The sequence below is a fragment of the Rhodnius prolixus genome, unplaced genomic scaffold, assembly GCF_049639745.1.
Source record: "Rhodnius prolixus isolate KJV_2025 unplaced genomic scaffold, Rpr scaffold_27, whole genome shotgun sequence".
NCBI lineage: Eukaryota > Metazoa > Arthropoda > Insecta > Hemiptera > Reduviidae > Rhodnius > Rhodnius prolixus.
The window spans coordinates 1,032,368-1,053,152 of record NW_027411607.1 but is presented as its reverse complement, the minus strand read 5'-3'; the positions used below and the strand labels follow the sequence as shown (position 1 = coordinate 1,053,152).

Sequence of the window (20,785 nt, the reverse complement as noted above, 5' to 3'; positions counted from 1 at the left end):
ATGCTTTCGCTCTAGTGCGTCTTGCGACGATCCAAGAATTTCACCTCTAACGTCGCAATACGAATGCCCCCGCCAGTCCACATTACCTCATATTCCTAAAACCAACAAAATAGAACCGAGGTCCTGTTTTATCATTCCATGCACCACTATTCAGGCAGATATTTCAGCCTGCTTTAAGCACTCTAATTTGTTCAAAGTGAACGTGTCGGCCTACCTCGACACTCGTTTAAGAGCACCGAAGTAGGAGAGATCGGCCAACAAAAGTACCCACGACGCTAACATTGGCCTTTAAAAGCCTAATGCAGCATCGTGGACCCTGTTCACCACCGACAGGACATGCCGCGAACATGCCAGTTACACCGACAGGCGGCGAACCAACAGCGCGGCACGCAGAACCAACTACGAGCTTTTTAACCGCAACAACTTTAATATACGCTATTGGAGCCGTTTCTCAGGCTCCCTCTCCGGAATCGAACCCTGATTCCCCGTTACCCGTGAGGGCCATGGTAGACACAGAGTCTACCATCGACAGCTGTTAAGTCAGGCGTTTGAAAGAGATGTCGTCAGTACGGTGACTGTACGATCACAAGTGTTATCTAGATTCACCAAAACAACGCCCAGACAAGCCGGGCGAATGGTTTTGATCTAATAAAAGCGTCCTTTCCATTTCTGGTCCGGACTTAGTTGCATGTATTAGCTCTAGAATTACCACAGTTATCCACGTACGAAACGTGAAAACTCTAGTAAATTAAAACTGGTTTACTGAGCCCTTTGCGGTTTCACTTTAATTTAGTATGTACTGACACTTGAGATTTCACTTCACTTTGAGACAAGCATATGACTACTGGCAGGATCAACCAGAGAGTTTTTAAATCCTCCTTTAGAGAACATATAAAAACAATCTTGAAGATTTTTCTTTTATTATAGTTTTAAATTTTGCTAATAAAAAATAAAACATTTATAATAAAAGTTTGTTTTCGATTACAAATAATGATAAATTTTTTTATGAGGAAAAAATAATTCCCCACAAAATACAAAACTATTCAACTTTTTGTTTCCTTTTTCCAAATTTAGCATTATTGCGAAAAATAAAATTTTCTTACTTTAAAAATAAAAATTATTTTTATTAAACAAAATGTTTCTAACTTTAAAATATTATATGTAATATATATAAAGAAGAAAATTTGTCGCCAAACTATTTTTTATATTATAGGTAACCAGTTTGCCGCTATATATTTTCTATGTGAATGTTGCAAAGAACAAACACACAACGGCTATAGCTGTAACACAAATTATACTAGCAATAATAAAAATTAAAAGTAGTAGGTAATAGAATTTCTACCTGCTTGCTGTAAGCAACAACAACACATAGCAGGTAGAATGCACCATTCTTAAACATATAACTATCTAAACTAGTTTACCATGTATATATATTTTTTGAAAATATATATCGTACATATAATCTTTTACACACGTTTGTATATACAAATACTTGAAAAGAACATTTTAAAATATATATGTAATCTCATCAAAATTATATAAATTTTTTTTTTAAAAAATAAAATTCTAAAAGTATACATTCTAATGTATACATTGTAGTTTTAAAAAACGAATATATCTGTTAGTTTACAATGTATACTTTTAATAATTATTAATTTGGATGTGTATGTTATTTAGGCTTTATTTTCTTTTAAATTCTTAATTTTTAAAAATCTACATTTTATACTTCTATTGATAATTTTGTCTGTCTGTCTGAAATTCTAATGTATACATTGTACGTTTAAAAATTTTTTTAAAGTTAATTTACAATGTATACTTTTGTATTTACAAGTTCACTTTTACAATGTACACTTTTATTATATATTTTTTAGTTTTTTTTTTTTTTAATCTACTTTACAATGTATACTTATATAGCTAAATTTGTCTAAAAGTATACATTCTAATGGTATACATTGTACGTTTGAATAAATTACTTTCTTGTTAGTTTACAATGTATACTTTTAAAAAAAAAAAAATAATAATAATCACTTTTATTCCAGTGTTTAAAAGTTTACTTTTACAATGTAAAATTAAAAGTAGTAGGTAATAGAATTTCTACCTGCTTGCTGTAAGCAACAACACATAGCAGGTAGAATGCACCATTCTTAAACATATAACTATCTAAACTAGTTTACCATGTATATATATTTTTTGAAAATATATATCGTACATGTAATCTTTTACACACGTTTGTATATACAAATACTTGAAAAGAACATTTTAAAATATATATATAAAATATATCTAGATTCATTTGTGAGGTTAAAGGTTGAAATATACTCATATAATTTCAAAAAATTTTAAACCAACAGTCTCTTTATGGTAGAAAATTTTAGCCATGCCTGAAAATAGATTTCTAGCTTGACGTGTTGCTTGAAAACATTGATAGCCAGCCCTAGCATCTTTTTTAATTGGACCGCTGGCTGATTTGGGAAAGTAGTTTTAGATTATTGGTTCCGATGATGTCTGGGAAAAACAGTATATACTCACTATGGTAAATTATCTGATATCATGGCAAGATTAGATTTAACAATAATCTAATTAGTAAGAATGTTGAACGCCAGATTAAACACTTTCCTCATAGATATTAGCAGCTTTGGATTGGGTGAACAATATGTTCATTTTAAATGTCACATTGGTGTGATCAGAATTGCCGTTTAACTAAGATTAATCTCTGAGAAGATTATTATTCCCTCAACTATACATCCTCAGTAGGGTCCATAAGTTTAATACTGATTACAACTGCCCGCTATGTTGCAACAATAAAGATTCATTTCCTAATTATCTGCCCGATGTTAGATGTTTTAAATACTTACATATGTACAAAATATAAACTTTACTTTATCTATACAATATGAAATTTTGTGTTAGAGAACGTGTTTTAAAATAAGGTATTTATGCATTTAATTCTATAAATTTGTTAATTTATTAATTTAATAAATAGTTTTTTTTCCATTTGATTTGATTGAAGTGAATATATTTAATTAGTCTATTTTTTTTTTTTTTTTTATCTGTAAATGCTGGAGTCAAACCCTTGAAACAGTTGTAATATTATAAGCAAGTAAAAATAAATTATTAATAATAGTTTTTACTTTTGTGATTCCCCCATAACTTTTTAATTAGCTTATATACGAGTTTAGTTTTGAAAAAGAATCTACTTTACATTGTATGTATACTTTAATAATTAAACAATGTTGAGAGTGTATACTTTTAGAATTTTTATTTTATTAAATTTTTCTTAAACAAAATGTATACAAGTTTATTAAAAAAAAAAAAATAATAATAATAATAATAATAATTGAAAATTTTGTAAAACTTTTTTTCTTTCTTGAATAATTAGATTTTTACACTTTTAGTACTTTCTTTCCTTTTTACACAATATGAAATGTATGTATATTATACAATGTATACCTAAATTATTAAACAGTGTATACTTTGCTTATTTTCGTTTTTTATTATTACATTTATGCAAATGGTTTAAAAAATAAAATAAAAAAAGTTAAAGAAATATAGCGGGAACGAGAAATAAAGTTAAATACGCGGGCAATATTATTGCGAAACGTTTGGGTGTGTTTTATTAACCAATGTTGAATACCTGTGGGCATTGGTGGGTGTTTTCTTTATTTTATAAAAAGAAAAATTTATATAGCATTATTTTACAATGTATACCTTTTATTTAATTAAAATAAAAATCTACTACACTCAAATATTACAATGTATACTTTTCTGTATATAAATAATATATCATTATAAATAATATATCATCATAAATAATATATCATAAATAATATATCATCATAAATAATATATCAAAGTCCAAAAGTTTAAAAAAAAAAAAATGAAAATACATATATATATATATATATATATATATATATTGTTTGTTAAGTCATAAATTGTATGCATCAGGCTCTATTGAATTATGTATTTTGAATTGGGTACATATTTTGATTTGTATATTTTGTTACATAATAAAGTGATGGTCGACACATCGACACCAGCGCTACCAACAGGACGGTAGTGGCTGAAGCACAGTGTGTCATGGTTTATTGCAGAGTAAAGAACTCATTTCATTTTTTTCTAGTGAACCAGTGATTTATTCATACATATTTTGGTCATCCAAACCGGATCATTATCAGATTTATTGCATTGGGTGAGTCATTCACATTTCAATCCTTCTTTTCATTATTTCATAATTGTTTTCCTTATCATTTTCAATAATAACCTGTATCATTTTTCCTTCATTTATCAAGTTAATTGAGGCGAGAATATTCATAATATTAAATTCATTTAATTATGGATGATATTAAGATATTAATTAGGCAAAGAGGTACCGTCAAAGGTAAAGTTACAAGACTTTTGTCTTTTATCAACGAGTTTGACGCAGATGATGTGGGGCAACTAGAAGACAGACAATCTGCTATGCCAGATATTTTAAATCAATTTGAAGAAATTCAGTTCAAAATAGAGAATATTATCAGTGATGAGGAGGTTGCGGAACATGAGAAGTACAGAGTAGATTTTGAAAAACAATATTATGATACTTTATCCAAATTTAAAAACAAAATTAGTATGTTACAAGTTGCAAATAGTGAGAAAAATAAACAAATTTATCATAAATTAGCACTTGCAAAACTTCCGAAGATTAATCTTCCCATATTCAATGGAAGCTATGAAAATTGGCAACCATTTTTTGATTCATTTAAGACCTTAGTTCATAATCTAGAAGGCATTGCAGAGGTCACTAAATTCCATTATTTAAGAGGATCATTAACAGGTGAGGCGGCAGATTTAATTGAATCTCTTACTGTCACAAATGATAATTATGAAGTAGCTTGGGAGCTATTGCAAGAAATATATAACAATAAACGCATTATTGTTCAGTCACACATATCCGCCATATTTAATATTCCAAAATTAGAATATTCAAATTCAGGTGCCATTAGAAACCTTCAAAATAGCATCAAAAAGCAATTAAGATCCTTAAAAAATCTTAATCAACCCACAGATCAATGGGATAGTCTATTAATACATATCGTCAGCAGTAAATTAGATAAAATAACTTTAAAACAATGGGAAAATTCTTTAAAAGGCACAGAGGTTCCGACATTCGAAGAAATGTTTACGTTTTTAAATAATACATGTAATTCTCTGGAAAGTTACGAGGATAAAAGTAAATCAAGCTCATTGCATATAAATTCAGAAAAATCCCGTAATAATAAACCAAAGGTTAAGGAACAAAATTGTTTTATCAGCCAAAATAACAAAGACTGTAAAGTTTGTCCTCTATGTACTAAAACACATAATATTTTTAATTGTGATGCATTTTTAAAACAAACGTCGTTGGAGCGTAATGAAACTATTCAAAAATTAAAATTATGTTTCAATTGTTTATCTAAAGGGCATGCAGTGAAAGATTGTAAAGGCGGCCATTGCAAAATATGCCAGGGTAAACACAACACATTACTTCATAAGAAATCAACAAATGCTAGTATTGGAGGGATTACCAACAAGCCCGACTTAACCGCGCCGACAAAGGAAGTTTCTTCTATTAATACTTCTTTATATAGCTTTTCTAATAATATTCCTAGAATTCTTTTATCAACAGCTATTATCCATATTAAAGATAAATTTGGTAATGTGTTCAATTGTCGAGCCATTTTGGACAGCGGTTCCCAGTTAAGTTTTATAACAAAAAACTTGTGTAATAAATTGAAATTAGTAAAACATAAAACTTGCATCTCAATTAAAGGGCTTAACGGAAATAATTCGCATACAGCGTATTATATAAACACGAACATATATTCCGCAAAATCTAAATTTTCCACAACATTGAATTTACACGTATTACCTAACATTACTAATTTTATTCCAACACAAAATATAGATATTAAACAGTCTAGCATTCCGTATCACATACAAGATGATTTGGCAGATCCTACATTTTCTGAAAGCGCTAACGTAGACATATTGCTGGGAGCGGAAATATTCTTTCAATTATTGAAACCAGAGCAAATCGTTTGCAAGGATACTTCTTACTCATTAATATTTCAAAACACTGTTTTGGGTTGGATTGCTTCTGGAACAGTTGCTTCAAGGAGTTCCGCACCTGTTAATAGTTTCTTTACTACTGTTTCAAATTCAATGGAAATAGATACAGGAAATAAAGCCTAAATAACATACACATCCAAATTAATAATTATTAAAAGTATACATTGTAAACTAACAGATATATTCGTTTTTTAAAACTACAATGTATACATTAGAATGTATACTTTTAGAATTTTATTTTTTAAAAAAAAAATTTATATAATTTTGATGAGATTACATATATATTTTAAAATGTTCTTTTCAAGTATTTGTATATACAAACGTGTGTAAAAGATTATATGTACGATATATATTTTCAAAAAATATATATACATGGTAAACTAGTTTAGATAGTTATATGTTTAAGAATGGTGCATTCTACCTGCTATGTGTTGTTGTTGCTTACAGCAAGCAGGTAGAAATTCTATTACCTACTACTTTTAATTTTTATTATTGCTAGTATAATTTGTGTTACAGCTATAGCCGTTGTGTGTTTGTTCTTTGCAACATTCACATAGAAAATATATAGCGGCAAACTGGTTACCTATAATATAAAAAATAGTTTGGCGACAAATTTTCTTCTTTATATATATTACATATAATATTTTAAAGTTAGAAACATTTTGTTTAATAAAAATAATTTTTATTTTTAAAGTAAGAAAATTTTATTTTTCGCAATAATGCTAAATTTGGAAAAAGGAAACAAAAAGTTGAATAGTTTTGTATTTTGTGGGGAATTATTTTTTCCTCATAAAAAAATTTATCATTATTTGTAATCGAAAACAAACTTTTATTATAAATGTTTTATTTTTTATTAGCAAAATTTAAAACTATAATAAAAGAAAAATCTTCAAGATTGTTTTTATATGTTCTCTAAAGGAGGATTTAAAAACTCTCTGGTTGATCCTGCCAGTAGTCATATGCTTGTCTCAAAGTGAAGTGAAATCTCAAGTGTCAGTACATACTAAATTAAAGTGAAACCGCAAAGGGCTCAGTAAACCAGTTTTAATTTACTAGAGTTTTCACGTTTCGTACGTGGATAACTGTGGTAATTCTAGAGCTAATACATGCAACTAAGTCCGGACCAGAAATGGAAAGGACGCTTTTATTAGATCAAAACCATTCGCCCGGCTTGTCTGGGCGTTGTTTTGGTGAATCTAGATAACACTTGTGATCGTACAGTCACCGTACTGACGACATCTCTTTCAAACGCCTGACTTAACAGCTGTCGATGGTAGACTCTGTGTCTACCATGGCCCTCACGGGTAACGGGGAATCAGGGTTCGATTCCGGAGAGGGAGCCTGAGAAACGGCTCCAATAGCGTATATTAAAGTTGTTGCGGTTAAAAAGCTCGTAGTTGGTTCTGCGTGCCGCGCTGTTGGTTCGCCGCCTGTCGGTGTAACTGGCATGTTCGCGGCATGTCCTGTCGGTGGTGAACAGGATTTATTCATACATATTTTGGTCATCCAAACCGGATCATTATCAGATTTATTGCATTGGGTGAGTCATTCACATTTCAATCCTTCTTTTCATTATTTCATAATTGTTTTCCTTATCATTTTCAATAATAACCTGTATCATTTTTCCTTCATTTATCAAGTTAATTGAGGCGAGAATATTCATAATATTAAATTCATTTAATTATGGATGATATTAAGATATTAATTAGGCAAAGAGGTACCGTCAAAGGTAAAGTTACAAGACTTTTGTCTTTTATCAACGAGTTTGACGCAGATGATGTGGGGCAACTAGAAGACAGACAATCTGCTATGCCAGATATTTTAAATCAATTTGAAGAAATTCAGTTCAAAATAGAGAATATTATCAGTGATGAGGAGGTTGCGGAACATGAGAAGTACAGAGTAGATTTTGAAAAACAATATTATGATACTTTATCCAAATTTAAAAACAAAATTAGTATGTTACAAGTTGCAAATAGTGAGAAAAATAAACAAATTTATCATAAATTAGCACTTGCAAAACTTCCGAAGATTAATCTTCCCATATTCAATGGAAGCTATGAAAATTGGCAACCATTTTTTGATTCATTTAAGACCTTAGTTCATAATCTAGAAGGCATTGCAGAGGTCACTAAATTCCATTATTTAAGAGGATCATTAACAGGTGAGGCGGCAGATTTAATTGAATCTCTTACTGTCACAAATGATAATTATGAAGTAGCTTGGGAGCTATTGCAAGAAAGATATAACAATAAACGCATTATTGTTCAGTCACACATATCCGCCATATTTAATATTCCAAAATTAGAATATTCAAATTCAGGTGCCATTAGAAACCTTCAAAATAGCATCAAAAAGCAATTAAGATCCTTAAAAAATCTTAATCAACCCACAGATCAATGGGATAGTCTATTAATACATATCGTCAGCAGTAAATTAGATAAAATAACTTTAAAACAATGGGAAAATTCTTTAAAAGGCACAGAGGTTCCGACATTCGAAGAAATGTTTACGTTTTTAAATAATACATGTAATTCTCTGGAAAGTTACGAGGATAAAAGTAAATCAAGCTCATTGCATATAAATTCAGAAAAATCCCGTAATAATAAACCAAAGGTTAAGGAACAAAATTGTTTTATCAGCCAAAATAACAAAGACTGTAAAGTTTGTCCTCTATGTACTAAAACACATAATATTTTTAATTGTGATGCATTTTTAAAACAAACGTCGTTGGAGCGTAATGAAACTATTCAAAAATTAAAATTATGTTTCAATTGTTTATCTAAAGGGCATGCAGTGAAAGATTGTAAAGGCGGCCATTGCAAAATATGCCAGGGTAAACACAACACATTACTTCATAAGAAATCAACAAATGCTAGTATTGGAGGGATTACCAACAAGCCCGACTTAACCGCGCCGACAAAGGAAGTTTCTTCTATTAATACTTCTTTATATAGCTTTTCTAATAATATTCCTAGAATTCTTTTATCAACAGCTATTATCCATATTAAAGATAAATTTGGTAATGTGTTCAATTGTCGAGCCATTTTGGACAGCGGTTCCCAGTTAAGTTTTATAACAAAAAACTTGTGTAATAAATTGAAATTAGTAAAACATAAAACTTGCATCTCAATTAAAGGGCTTAACGGAAATAATTCGCATACAGCGTATTATATAAACACGAACATATATTCCGCAAAATCTAAATTTTCCACAACATTGAATTTACACGTATTACCTAACATTACTAATTTTATTCCAACACAAAATATAGATATTAAACAGTCTAGCATTCCGTATCACATACAAGATGATTTGGCAGATCCTACATTTTCTGAAAGCGCTAACGTAGACATATTGCTGGGAGCGGAAATATTCTTTCAATTATTGAAACCAGAGCAAATCGTTTGCAAGGATACTTCTTACTCATTAATATTTCAAAACACTGTTTTGGGTTGGATTGCTTCTGGAACAGTTGCTTCAAGGAGTTCCGCACCTGTTAATAGTTTCTTTACTACTGTTTCAAATTCAATGGAAATAGATACAAACGAATTCAAAGTTCATAAATTAACACCAGAAGAAAAATTGTGCAATAGTTTATACGAACAAACTTTTGAAAGAGGTAGTGATGGTAGATTCATAGTAGAATTACCATTCAAAAAGGATCCTGAATGTTTAAGGGACAACTTAAATAATGCAGTTAAAAGATTTCACAATTTAGAGCAAAGGTTCCACTCTCAACCTCAAATACATAAACAATAAGTCGACTTCATGAGGGAATATGAGCAATTAGAGCACATGGAAGAAATCAAACCTAACGAATCTGTTAATAACTGCAAATATTATGTGCCTCATCATCCTGTTTTTAAGGAAAGTACAACTACACACATAAGAGTAGTGTTTGATGCCACTACTAGCCCTCCTGATGGTATTTCATTGAATTCCATTCTTTTAAAGGGACCAGTCATTCAAAGTGATCTGTTCTCAATTATGCTAAGATTCAGGATGCACAAATATGTCTTGACGGCTGATATAGCCAAAATGTATCGTCAAATTTTAATTAAAAGACATCATGTTGAGTTTCAAAGAATTGTATGGAGAGAATCGCCTAATCAAGAGCTCAAACATTATCGTTTATTGACCTTAACTTATGGCACTACACCAGCCAGTTTCATTGCCACGAGATGTCTGGTACAATTAGCAGAAGAAAATAAAGCTGAATTTCCTACAGCATCAATGGTGATTGAAAGAGATTTTTACATGGATGATTTGATGACAGGTGCAGATGATTTCGAATCTTTAAAAAATATACAATTGCAAGTAACTAGTATTCTTAGTTCTGGTTGCTTTACCTTAAGGAAGTGGTGCTCGAATTCAAAGGATATATTAAAGAAAATTTCATCCAAAGTAGAAGATCCTTATCACATTGTAGATATTGGAGCAAATGAGAGCATCAAAACTTTGGGATTAGCATGGAAACCCTTTTCAGACACTTTTGAATATAAAATACAACCTTTTCAACACTCCTTTGTAATTTCAAGACGAACCATATTATCAGAGTTGTTCAAGATATTCGATCCATTAGGCTTTTTAACACCTGTTGTCATAAAAGGAAAAATATTTATTCAGCAGCTTTGGATGAATAATTTAAAATGGGACGATCAGCTTCCGTATCAATTAGCAGTCAAATGGTGTAAGTTTTTTAATCAGCTCAGTGCAATTGAAGATTTTCAAATTCCACGTCGTGCAAAATATTCTGATAAAATGGAATTACACGGATTTTGCGATGCAAGTGAAAATGCTTATGCGGCAAGTGTTTATTTGCGTTCATTTGCAGAGACAAGTATTACTTTTCATCTGTTATGTGCCAAGGCCAGAGTCGCTCCATTAAAGAATAGAACTTTGCCTGAACTAGAACTAAATGGTGCTCAACTGTTAACACGGCTAATGTTGAAGGTCACAAACGCACTTAATGTCAACTGCAGAGAATGTAGATTTTGGACTGATTCATCCATAGTCTTAGCTTGGTTAAAAGGAAATCCATATCAGTGGAAAACATATGTAAGCAACAGGGTAGCATTCATTCAAGAAAATACTTTAATTCGGAATTGGAAACATGTGCGAAGCGAAGACAATCCTAGTGATGTTGCTTCTAGAGGAGTAGATGTTAGACACTTTATGAACCTTTCTATGTGGTTTAATGGGCCCTATTGGTTAGCATTAAATGAAAAAGATTGGCCACCAAGTGAAATCAATGAGAATATAGAGGAAATTCCAGAAGCAAAACCAATTAAATATTCGTTGATGAACGCTTGCAGTGAGAAGCAAACCTTTGAACTACTTTCTCGTTATTCTTCATGGGTTAAATTAGTCAGAATCGTAGCTTATATTTTGAGGTTCATAAATTCTCTTCAAGTGGAAAAGGAAAATCGAAGTTGCGATTTTTTAACTACAAGTGAATATAACAATGCAAAATTTAAAATATATCAATTAGTACAAGCAGAAGTGTTTTACATTGAAATCAAGACATTAGAAAAGGGAAATCAATTAAATAAAAAAAGTAAAATTCATAATTTAAATCCCTTTCTGGATAAAAACGGTATCTTAAGAGTAGGAGGGCGTTTAAGAAATGCATCACTCCCTGCAGATCAAGTTAATGCTATTATACTTCCATACGCACATCATGTTACAAAATTAATATTTAGATATTTTCATATTATTTATCTACATGCAGGACCTCAAAGTTTATTAACAGCCATTAGACAAATGTATTGGCCAATTAAAGGCAAAATAATGGCAAAACAAATCTGTAGAGAATGTGTCATCTGTTTTAAGGCTGAACCGAAAAATAAACCGGCTATCATGGGTCATTTACCTAAAGATAGAGTTAGCGTATCCAGACCATTCTCAATTACCGGACTAGATTTTGCTGGACCTATTACTATCAAATCAGGTGTTCGAAAATCCACTAAAACAACTAAGGCTTATATTTGTGTTTTCGTATGTTTTGCGACTCGTGCGATACATTTAGAGGTCGTTAGTGATCTCACAACGAATGCTTTCCTTGCTGCCTTAAGGAGATTTATGTCTAGGAGAGGCGTATGTACTAGAATATATTCGGACAATGCCACCAACTTCGTGGGTGCTGCTAAAGAACTAAACAAGTTATTTAAAAATAAAGAAATAAATCAATCAGTTCCTGAATTATTGGCTTCAGAAGGTATAGAATGGAAATTTATACCCGCCCGTTCGCCACATTTTGGAGGAATTTGGGAAGCAGGAGTTAAAAGTGTTAAGTATCATCTTAAAAGAGTTATAGGCAATTCAATATTAAATTTCGAAGAGTTATACACAGTATTAACTCAAATAGAAGCTATTTTAAATTCTCGCCCATTAACTTATCTTTCTTCCAGTCCTGAAGACCTTTCCCCACTAACCCCTTCACACTTCCTAGTTGGTGACTCGCTTGCAATGCCGTCAGAAACGGATCACACAAGTACACCAGTCAACAGGCTCAAACGTTGGCAAATGGTTCAATCTGTCGTCCAGCATTTCTGGAGAAGATGGAAAACGGAATTTCTAATGCAGCTGCAGCAAAGATACAAATGGAAAGACCGACACAAGAACGTGCAAGTAGGAGACGTTGTTCTCTTAGACAATCCTGCTTTACAACCACAACAATGGATTTTAGCAAGAGTAGTTCAGATACACACTGGCTCGGATGGCGTCGTACGTGTAGCTACAGTTAAGACAAGCTCCAGTAAACAGTTTACAAGGACTGTGAATAAACTGTACCCGCTTCCACTTCCTGATCAAGAAGAGGAATGATGTCATTGAATGAAGAGCAATGAAAATTTGAAAATTGTTTGTTTTTTGTTTGTTTGTTTTTTTTTTTTTTGAAAGACTTTCGCCTTTCAAGGGGGGGTGGATGTTAAGTCATAAATTGTATGCATCAGGCTCTATTGAATTATGTATTTTGAATTGTGTACATATTTTGATTTGTATATTTTGTTACATAATAAAGTGATGGTCGACACATCGACACCAGCGCTACCAACAGGACGGTAGTGGCTGAAGCACAGTGTGTCATGGTTTATTGCAGAGTAAAGAACTCATTTCATTTTTTTCTAGTGAACCAGTGATTTATTCATACATTGTTCTTTAAAAATTACGGGAGTCTCATTCTAATTTCTTTTAGAACGAATCTCCCCAGCTAGGGCTGAGTCTCAACAGATCGCAGCGAGTTAACTGCTCTCCCGAGTACAACACCCCGCCCGGTACAAAAGTCGTCTACAGACGATTCTGGGTCCCGACATCGAACTCCCCGAAGGGTTCAACCATGTTACGCTAAAAAAAACAATTAAATATCTAGAATTTACTATATATTTAATTACACAATGGAATTTTTAGCCACAAGGCTCAGGCGACAGCCGTTTAAACCGGCCGCCTATTAAAGTCACATTGTTTTGAGCCTTTCGACTCACGGGACCCATTGTTAAATCGTTGAACCATAGTCGGGATTCGGCCTTAGAGGCGTTCAGGCATAATCCCGCGGACGGTGGCATCGCACCACCGGCCTGTCGACCGAGTGCGTGTACCAAATGCCCGAACTTGCGGTTCCTCTCGTACTAAGCAGGATTACTACGGCAACGACCTGTTATCAGTAGGGTAAAACTAACCTGTCTCACGACGGTCTAAATCCAGCTCACGTTCCCTATTGGCGAGTGAACAATCCGACGCTTGGCGAATTCTGCTTCGCAATGATAGGAAGAGCCGACATTGAAGGATCAAAAAGCGACGTCGCTATGAACGCTTGTCCGCCACAAGCCAGTTATCCCTGTGGTAACTTTTCTGACACCTCTTGCTGAAAACTCTTCAAGCCAAAAGGATCGATGGGCCGTGCTTTCGCAGTCCCTATGCCCACTGAGCATCGGGATCAAGCCAGCATTTGCCCTTTTGCTCTACGCGAGGTTTCTGTCCTCGCTGAGCTGACCTTAGGACACCTGCGTTATTTTTTGACAGATGTACCGCCCCAGTCAAACTCCCCGCCTGGCAGTGTCCTCGAATCGGATCACGCTAGGGAGTATGTTGCCGAACGATACGACCGAATCCGCCATTGCACAACGAATAAGACGCATCAATTCCGTTTAGGAATATCCACATCTTAAACGCGACAAGGCGTACGATCGAACGTCGACAACCCTTGGCGTTTGGCACGAGAATACCGTCACGCCGAGGTGGTATCACCCCGACGGACGCCCTCCGCCTCACCGAGTAAGTAAGGAAACAATGAAAGTAGTGGTATTTCATTGTCGGCAGTTTAAAAAAACTACCTCCCACTTATGCTACACCTCTCATGTTTTCTTACAGTACCAGACTAGAGTCAAGCTCAACAGGGTCTTCTTTCCCCGCTGATTTTTCCAAGCCCGTTCCCTTGGCCGTGGTTTCGCTAGATAGTAGATAGGGACATTCATTCCCGTCTACCCGTTCCTATTCAGTACTAGGGGTTCTTTAAGGTCCGTTCCTATCCTTTCGGATATACCAGACCCCCTGTGCAAGCACAAGGTCGTTTTACAAGAGAAGGATGTCACCACCACGGAGAGGCTGAAGTGCTAGGCCTCCCCATGGTAGAAGTGCCCACCCAGGCACTCCCCCGCTTGGCCTCCAAAGAGGCGGGTTGAGATCACGCTCAACCAGCGCATGGAGCTGACCACCGTCGACTCCACTCCCAGATCGTAGAGAAAGCAAACTCTACTTCAGCTCTGGTCAGCCGCGCCTCCTAGCGAAAGGCACTTCCATCTTATGATGGCTATATGTACTCTGGTTTCTATAGCGGTGTACTTCCGCTCAGCTCATGTCCTAGGACAGCGGAGCTAATGGTTAACCAACGGCCACTACGAATCCTACCGCAATTGCAAGCAATTGGGCTTGGTAGTCTGGTACAGCTTGCACCCGTAGTTCAGTACTTCGCTATTGAACTATAGCAGCGTGACTGATCGCACGCTCGATGGTCTTACTCACTTGCCATCTCCTGATTCCGACCCGTTGCCTGAGGGGTCGGGGAACAGTCACCCAGGGACCAAGTCCATGCCCGCAGGCACCTTGGGGGAAAGGAAAGGATTGGATAAGGTAGGATTATGGAAAACATCACTGTCCGCCTCCAACTATATACACTGCCCTACAACTATAAACCTAACTACATACATATACCTATTTACAAAAATATCTTAACCTAACTTAACCTAAACCTAAAACCTTAGCTTATACTCCCTCGATATCTACATCCATTCATACTTACGTATATACAACCCTAATATACCCCGTAGAGCATCAACTGCTCCTTAGCCATTTCCCTCAAAAATGGCTACATTTCCTTTTTCGCCCATCCTCTACTTTCCATGGGCCACCCTAAACCTACCCTCCCCATTTCCCTCATTACCCTCACCCTCTCCCTATCCCCACAAACACACTCTAATACCTTGTGTTTGATGGTGTCCGTCCTTCCGCACAAACACCTGCCATCACCCCTCCTCCCAAACCTTTCCAAATATACCCTTCCTGCCCCATGCTCGGTTACCATCTGTGTAATGTAATGGTCAAAAACCCACCACCTCCCCTCTAAGTAGATAGGGACAGAGGGAATCTCGTTAATCCATTCATGCGCGTCACTAATTAGATGACGAGGCATTTGGCTATTTTTTTTTTTTTTTTTTTTCATATTTGCGACTGGTTGACAGGCAGCCTCCAGCAACCACAATTTAGAAATGACCGAAGTCGGACCGAAAAGGTGGTCGCTCTCACCTGACTGCTGGTTCGCACTCGAACGCAAACACTAGACCATCCGCCGCGCCATCTGGTTAAAGCGGGTCCAGTTCGTGTGTGAACCCTGAAGCACACGCGTCACCATTCCATTTAAAATTCCGGGGGGGATTCCAAATGAAATAAGATCAGCGTGTGATCTGGGGGACCAAACTCCACGCCAGGAAATGGTCGCTGATGTAAATGCGACTTCCTGGGGGTTTTTCCCTAACCTGGCCGCCACCACTTCTGCCAGGTTCGGGTTGTCGGCGTAATATTGGACTTTCGCTTTATGGGCTAGGTCCAAAGGTCTTGTTCCGCCGACGATCTGAGTGTCCACTACCAGCGCACCTGATGGGCTGTGTGCTATGATATCAGGTTTCCTGAGTCCGACTACAGTTTGCAAATGCGGCTCTTGCTCGACCTGCCATCCCCTGTTCCGCAGCGCCGAAGCAAGTGTATTGCAGACAGCGTTGTGTCGTAACACCCTACCACCGTGGGTGCGGAAACAACGCTGAACTACATGAGCAGCCATTTCGTCTTCAGGACAACCTGCTCTGCAAGTGACCGTTTGTGCATTCCTCCTAGCTCCTCGAGATGTTCTTATTCGGCTAGGTAAGCTGTTAATCCGGACATGTACGTGTTAGATGTAATCCCGCCCTGGTATTCCATGCGCACCTGCTGCATTCCATCTAGTGGAGCTAGTAGAATGCGAACATTCTCTTAACTCGTACCCGTCGACTGAATCATGAAGTTTTCGCGTCCAGTAGCCCTTTCGATTAGACCTAGGTCCATCGGCGGGGATCCTTAGACGTTCCAACATCTTTGAAGCCCAGTTGATCTTATGTTGCACTCTGCGAGTGGCCCAGGCCACACGCGCAAGCGGGTAATTAGATGTTTGCAGATTATTAAGTCTTTTAATTGTGAGCTCAGGAATCATGGTCCTCAATGAGGGGATTCCTAGCCCACCATCTTTTATAAGTGCATGGAAGAAGCCCAGGGCAACATCCTTAGGGAGCCGAAGCCACCCTCGTACATTGCGCCGGATTTGCCGATCGAGCTGGAGCAGTCTGCCATCAGTGATGTTACCAAGAACAAGGCCGTGTACGAATCTCGGGATGAAAAATGTCCTGAGGATCTCAATACGCTGCTGGGGTTTAAGGGGTGCTTTAGAAAGATTTTCTAGTGCACCAGAAACGTCCAGCTCTAGCGTCTTCGACCCCTTCGGCTCGAATTCCACACCGAGGTATCTCCACTGTGAGACAGCGGAATTTTGGCGTACCATTTCACCTCCAATTTTAAATTGGGGGTCGGTTACGACCTTTAATTTCTTGTTGTGGCCATCAGGAATGAAGGAGAGTGCATGGCATTTGTCGGGGTTTAGTTGGAGTCCTAGTCCTGCTGCGGCTGCTTCAATCCCATCAAGGGCGAGCTGCATGCCCGGCCTTGATTCTGCTACAACGACAAGGTCGTCAGCAAAGCCAAGGCAGGACACTCGCTCTCCCCCCAAGGAGAAGCCTACCTCTTCCGGGATCGCAGACAGAACCTCGTCCATCGCCAGATTAAAAATCAAAGGCGATAACGGGTCCCCCTGTCTGACACCCCGTCCAAGGCGAACAACTTTTCCGGGTCTGCCACCCACAACAAACTTGGTCGTCGCGTCCCTGTAATAGCTCGTGATATAATCGGTGAAGGATTGCGGAAAACCACGTTTTCCCAACAATCTCACGATCGCCCCATGATCAATGCTGTCGAAAGCCTTCATAATATCTAGGGAGACTAGGTGGATCTGACGCAAGGGCGACTTCACTTCGGAAAGTAAGGAGTCTAGGATAACTAAGTTTTCCGCCACTCCGTCCGCAGTGATGAACGCTCTTTGGCGTGAATCAAAAAGATTGAGATCACTTAGTCTGGCCGCTAGGATTTTATGAAATTGACGTACCACTACAGATACGACCGAAATCGGTCTGTAGCCTCCAGGTGAGTTGGGTACATTCGACTTGGGGATAAAAATCGTTCGTGAGGTGCTTAAGGAGACGGGAAGTCTTCCGAGCACCAACACCGTATTATAAAATAAAGCCTTTAGCTCTGGAGGTACCGCATTCCATTGTCGGGCCGTGATGTTGTCTGGCCCAGCAGCTGAGCGAACTGATACTCGCCTCAGGTCGACATCGTGAATGTCTATGGGGCCTAAAAGAGCATCCTCGGGGATTTGACTGCCTACTCTCCTGGGAGAGTAAATTTGGCTGCGGTCCACCCCTTAAGGTTGCTCCATAAGCGGTGCCCAAAATTTCTCGATTTGTTCAAGAGTGTGGGCTCCTCGGTTAGGCACACCATCCAAGACTTCACGCGCCGCTCTAGGGCGGTTTCGCTTCAACAATGTTTGCGTATGCGCATAGGCGAGTCTTCTTTTCCATCTTTTTCCAGATCGTTTGCTCCTCTGTTTCCTTTTGGGTCGTGTTCTGGGAAGAGGCTGTTCAATGTTGGAATCAGGAAAGCAGCACCGCAACCACTCAACCAGTCCATCAGACACATCGCACCCATCCAGAGCTCTTGCCGCCAAGCTACGAAGCTTTTCGGCATGGAAGCCCTCTCCGGGTACTACTGTCTGCCATAGCAGATCTTGGATGGCTAAACGCACATCTTTCACTGCAACCTGACTGGAAGTTGCGGAGGGACACTGGGTTTCCCTGCCAACGGTCAAACGACTAGTGTCAGGAGACGCATCTCCGTCATCACTAGAGTCCTCAGAAGACGAATGGGAAGCTAGAGCACGTGATCTTAACTCGCGCAGCGCATCCTCTACTAAAGTCTTATAGTCAGCTCGGCGACGAACGCCTTTAACTGACTCGAGCGTTCTACTAGGAAAGAGGGGTAGCAACACTTGGTTGACATTTCTGTCCCCGCGACGCGTTGCTTCCGCCTCACATTTGGCCAGCACACGCAACTCCTCCGCACTCCATCTGACCTTGATGGCAGGAATCTGCACTTCTTGGTCATATTCAGCACGGTGAGCACGCTGACGGTGTACACCCAGACCTCTCCTGGTGGAGAAGGTCCGACTACACTCTGGACACACGTTAACCGAACCATCCGAATCAGTGGACGGTCCAGCGGCCGCAGTCGAGTGCAAAACAGCAGGGCGATTTGCAGTGGCAGATCGCGTATCTAATGATTCATTGGATTTTGGGCCTGCTGTGATAAGAGTGTGCGGGCTGGCAACCCAACACACTCTGAAAATCCTCCGCCTTTGGTTACCCCCCTCCGCCTGGGGTGGATGGTCGGTAGGATCATGGCCTAAGCTTTGGAGGGGCCCTCACTAGCTGTGAGGGAAAATGAACCCAGTTAGCCCGAAGGCTAAAAGGGCCGGCTCATGCGCTCAGCCTGGTCAGAGACCAGTCACCGGCGGTACCACTTGGAGGTGCGCTATGATGCCTTGGTTAGCAGAGGCTATCAGGATGAACTTGTATGACGCTTGCTAACCCTCAGTAACTATCTCTCTTAGTCCAAAAGCTCCAGGGACTCCGCTTGGTGCGGCTACCCCCAAAGAGATCATTGGTCCATCACCGGGGATCACCCAGATTAGGACCAAGATTCATTAAGGACCGCCCAGCTCGGTCCAATTGAAAGAGAGGAGAACAGAATGGCGATGGAGAAAATGAGGAGTGAAATGGAGAGGAGTAGGAAGTTGTTAGAAGAGGAGGATGCGCAGAGGTCGAGTGATGTTGAAAGATTAGAAGCAGTCGTTAAATTGCAGAAGAAAGAATTAGAGAAGAAGTTTGAGGAGGAGATGTTAAAAATCAGGAAGGCATATATGCAGGTGGATGGGTCATTGAGAGTATTAAATGAAGAGCAGAAAATGAAAATGGACGTTAGCTTGAAGGAAGTGGCAGGGGTTAAAGAAAGTATGGAGGATGTCAGAAGATGTATGAATGAAGCTAAATTGGAGGGGAGTGGTGTAGCCGAGGTTGGTTTGATTGTAAGGGGGATGGATGAGGTGAAAAAGAAGATGGATGAATTGGTAGTGGAAAGTGGGAAAGTTAGGAGTAGTGCTCATGTGGAGCAGATGGAAGTTGATAGTGATGAAAGAATTGGTTGGAGTGAAGTTGTTAAAGGAGGTAAAAAGAAAGTGAAGTTGTGAAGAGGTAAAAAGAAAAGAGGTCCCCTGGTTGTGATTGAAAGGACGGAAAAAGTAGGGGTTAGGGAAGCAAGAGAGGAATTGGTAAGATGTTTGGATCCCACGGATGGGGATATTAGGGTTAGATCAATTAGGAGCCAGGGCCGAAATTTTGTTCTGGAGGTCCATGATGAGGGTGATTTAGGTAGGTTAAGAGAGATAAAGAGGTTTGAAGAGGTTGGGTTTAAAGTAGATGGAGAGCCTAATTTGTCAAGCCCGAGAGTTGTAGTGCATGATGTTGATGGTGAGATGAAAGAGGAAGAAGTAGCTTATTCAGTATGGAGAAAGAATGGTAGGGTTTTTGAGGGTGTGAATGAGGAGGAGTTTAGGGAGAAATTTAAGATAAAGCATAGAGTGGGGTTAAAGGGGCGAAGTGCTTCTTGGGTTGCTCAGGTTGATCCGCAAATTTTTAAAAGATTAATGAGAGAGGAGAGGTTATATGTAGGTTTAAGATGTTGTAGGGTTAGAGAGTATGTCGATGTTTTGCGTTGTTTTAAATGCCAGGGGTTGGGGCATGTTGGGAGATGGTGTGGTAGGCCAGTAACGTGTAGAAGGTGTGGAGAAGAGGCACACCATGTGTCTCGATGTGTGAAAGTAATGGATGGCCTAGAATGTGCAAATTGTAAGAGAATGGGTTTTAAAGATGTGAAGCACTCGGTGCTGTTTAACAGATGTCCCTGTGTTGAAATGTATAAGAGTAGGGTAGTGTCTCGAACAAGA

At 37.8% G+C, this 20,785-nt stretch overlaps 1 protein-coding gene and 1 long non-coding RNA gene across 2 annotated transcripts; both read left to right on the top strand.

Annotated features, from left to right (window-relative positions):
* Positions 1 to 766: 766 nt before the first annotated feature.
* On the top strand, positions 767 to 7,198 carry LOC141455108 (uncharacterized). The gene is made up of 2 exons (XR_012459152.1): positions 767 to 1,137; positions 6,840 to 7,198. It is a non-coding gene; the product is annotated as an uncharacterized lncRNA (long non-coding RNA).
* Positions 7,199 to 9,861: 2,663 nt separating this feature from the next.
* Positions 9,862 to 12,918, top strand: LOC141455169 (uncharacterized). Its single transcript, XM_074130030.1, has one exon. The coding sequence runs from the start codon at positions 9,862 to 9,864 to the stop codon at positions 12,916 to 12,918; it is 3,057 nt and encodes a 1,018-aa protein (XP_073986131.1).
* The last annotated feature ends 7,867 nt before the right edge of the window (positions 12,919 to 20,785 follow it).